This window comes from Etheostoma cragini, chromosome 24 (assembly GCF_013103735.1).
Source record: "Etheostoma cragini isolate CJK2018 chromosome 24, CSU_Ecrag_1.0, whole genome shotgun sequence".
Lineage (NCBI taxonomy): Eukaryota > Metazoa > Chordata > Actinopteri > Perciformes > Percidae > Etheostoma > Etheostoma cragini.
In genome coordinates this window covers 453,624-455,855 of record NC_048430.1, presented here as the reverse complement: position 1 = coordinate 455,855, position 2,232 = coordinate 453,624, and the positions used below count along the sequence as shown (strand labels likewise).

At 38.7% G+C, this 2,232-nt stretch overlaps 1 protein-coding gene across 1 annotated transcript in view; it reads right to left on the bottom strand.

Moving 5' to 3' along the window:
- The window catches only part of LOC117939682 (myc box-dependent-interacting protein 1-like), a 17,198-nt gene that overhangs the window by 8,896 nt on the left and 6,070 nt on the right, over positions 1-2,232 (bottom strand). The window contains exons 5-7 of the mRNA XM_034865171.1: positions 1,857-1,892; positions 1,547-1,642; positions 1,237-1,424 (exon numbers count right to left, since the gene is read on the bottom strand). Of these exons, the coding sequence (XP_034721062.1) occupies positions 1,237-1,424; positions 1,547-1,642; positions 1,857-1,892 (320 nt within the window). The remainder of the gene's footprint in view (positions 1-1,236; positions 1,425-1,546; positions 1,643-1,856; positions 1,893-2,232) is intronic.

Sequence of the window (2,232 nt, the reverse complement as noted above, 5' to 3'; positions counted from 1 at the left end):
AGGGAGAGGATGGAGAGAGAGAGAGAGAGAGAGAGAGAGAGAGAGAGAGAGAGAGAGAGAAGAAGAAAAGCAAACCATTCAAGACAAACGCAGACATGTTAATTAGCATATAGCAATGCAGAGCTTCCATATAACAACAAGGGTTAATAAACACATTAAACTGAGACTGAAGCCCAGTTCAGAGACGTCTCCAGCAGCTGGTTTAACCCTCGTGTTGTCTTCCTGTCTGAAAAATTGAAAATACACACCTTTGTTGATGCTTTTTATTGCTGGTTTTAACGTTTTCTGATGTTTTTGTCCAATTTGTCAACACTTTTGACACTTTTTTTTTCCAATGTCACTTTTTTGACATGTTTAACACCACGTAACACTAACTTATTAACTTTAGTTTTACAGTTATTTTTTAGAATTTATGGTCAATAAACCTCATTTATAGGAAATTATACCTAATGTTTGAGTTAGAAAAGCAGAAATTAGGAATTATTGAGACTAAAATTAAAGGAATGGATGTTGATGATAATCACAGACTGGAATATGTCAACTTTTACTCAATACTATTTCAAAAACACTTCCATTTGTTTTACAATGCTATAAAATTGAATAAGACGCCCCAAAATTAATGAAAGTAGAGATTTGTACTTGGCAAAGAGCGTTGTGTGGAATCAATCATGTTATTTTGGGGAATTAAAAAGAACATTGATATAGGACAACATGAGGACAACATGAGGTTACTATTTCAAAAACACTTCAATTTGTCAATTTTATCATCCATTCCTTTAATTTTAGTCTCAATAATTCCTAATTTCTGCTTTTATAACTCAAACATTAGGTATAATTTCCTATAAATGAGGTTTATTGACCATAAAGTCCAAAAATAACTGTAAAACTAAAGTTAATAAGTTAGTTTTACGTAGTGTTAAACGTCAAAAAAGGGACAAACATTGAAAAAAATGCATTAAAAGTGTTGAAAAAAGGGACAAAAACGTAAGAAATTGATTTAAAGTGTCAACAAAATTGTTGATTTTTCAGTTCTGAGGGGAAGACGACACGACAGTTAAGAAGCTACGAATCACATCCACTTGCAAGAAAGCCTGAAAGTCCGAAATTAGTCGTTGCTATGGAGATGATGGTTTCGACTCACCTCGTCACGAGTCTTTGGTCCGAACTGGGCTTTTAAGGTAGTATGAATGATCCGCTCAATGAGGAACTCATACCACCTTAAGTCAAAAGCTATGCCTTAAGTATAAGCAGCAGAACACACACACACACACACACACACACACACACACAGACGCACACGCACACACACTGGTTACCTTGGCGATCTTGGCCTCGTCCTTCTTCTTCCCTTTCTGTAAGGAGCTGAAGTGATGCCGGGCGCTGTCGAAGTCCACCATCTTCCTGTCGCGCTTGGCTATACGAGCCTGAAAAAAAAACGAGCCCGCGGCACGTTATTGTTGCTTTATTTTGAAATGCATCCAACAAACGAACCCCAAATCATGTTTTTGTAACCTATAAATATCTTGTTTTATTGTGAAAAACCCACCTTAATGTCAGGGAAGTGATTCAGGTACGAGTCCAGCGTGGTCATGGACTTGTCCATGATGTTCTGGTGGTAGTCCAACCACAGCGTGTCTGTGTCCTGAAACCCATTTTTACACCATCAAACACATTCAAACGCTCACGCATCTCCTTGATGTTGCAGGTAAAGCTCCGATATCACCTTTCTACGGGTGTCTTCTAGCTCTCTGGTCTAGAACCAGCCTCTAGTTCCTCTACTGCAGAGCTAAACCAGGGTTCCCCCACAAGAAGTTAAACCAGAACCCGGGAAACCCTGGATGCCGTCTGCCTTTTACCTCCAAGTTATTGTCCATCTCCTTCTCTATCATCTCCTTCAGGGTGGAAGGAGACACGCATGCAGATGAGAAAAGGAAGAGAAAAGAGAGAAATAACACCGCTGCTTGTATGTGACCATGCTGCTGGATGGAGAAACCCTGGGTTGATTATTAATAATAATAATAATAATAATAATAATACTAATAATACATTTTATTTAACAGTCTTTCTAAGCACTCAGAGGTCGCTTTACAGACAATAAAAGACAGATATAGGGATCAAAAAAGTGTGAATAGTTATGATAAAATGACAGGAACAGTGTGTTTACATATAAACAAGCTGGACCAGGTGGGTTCTGAGTCTGGTTTTTAACCGGTGGGGGGGGGGGGGGGGGGG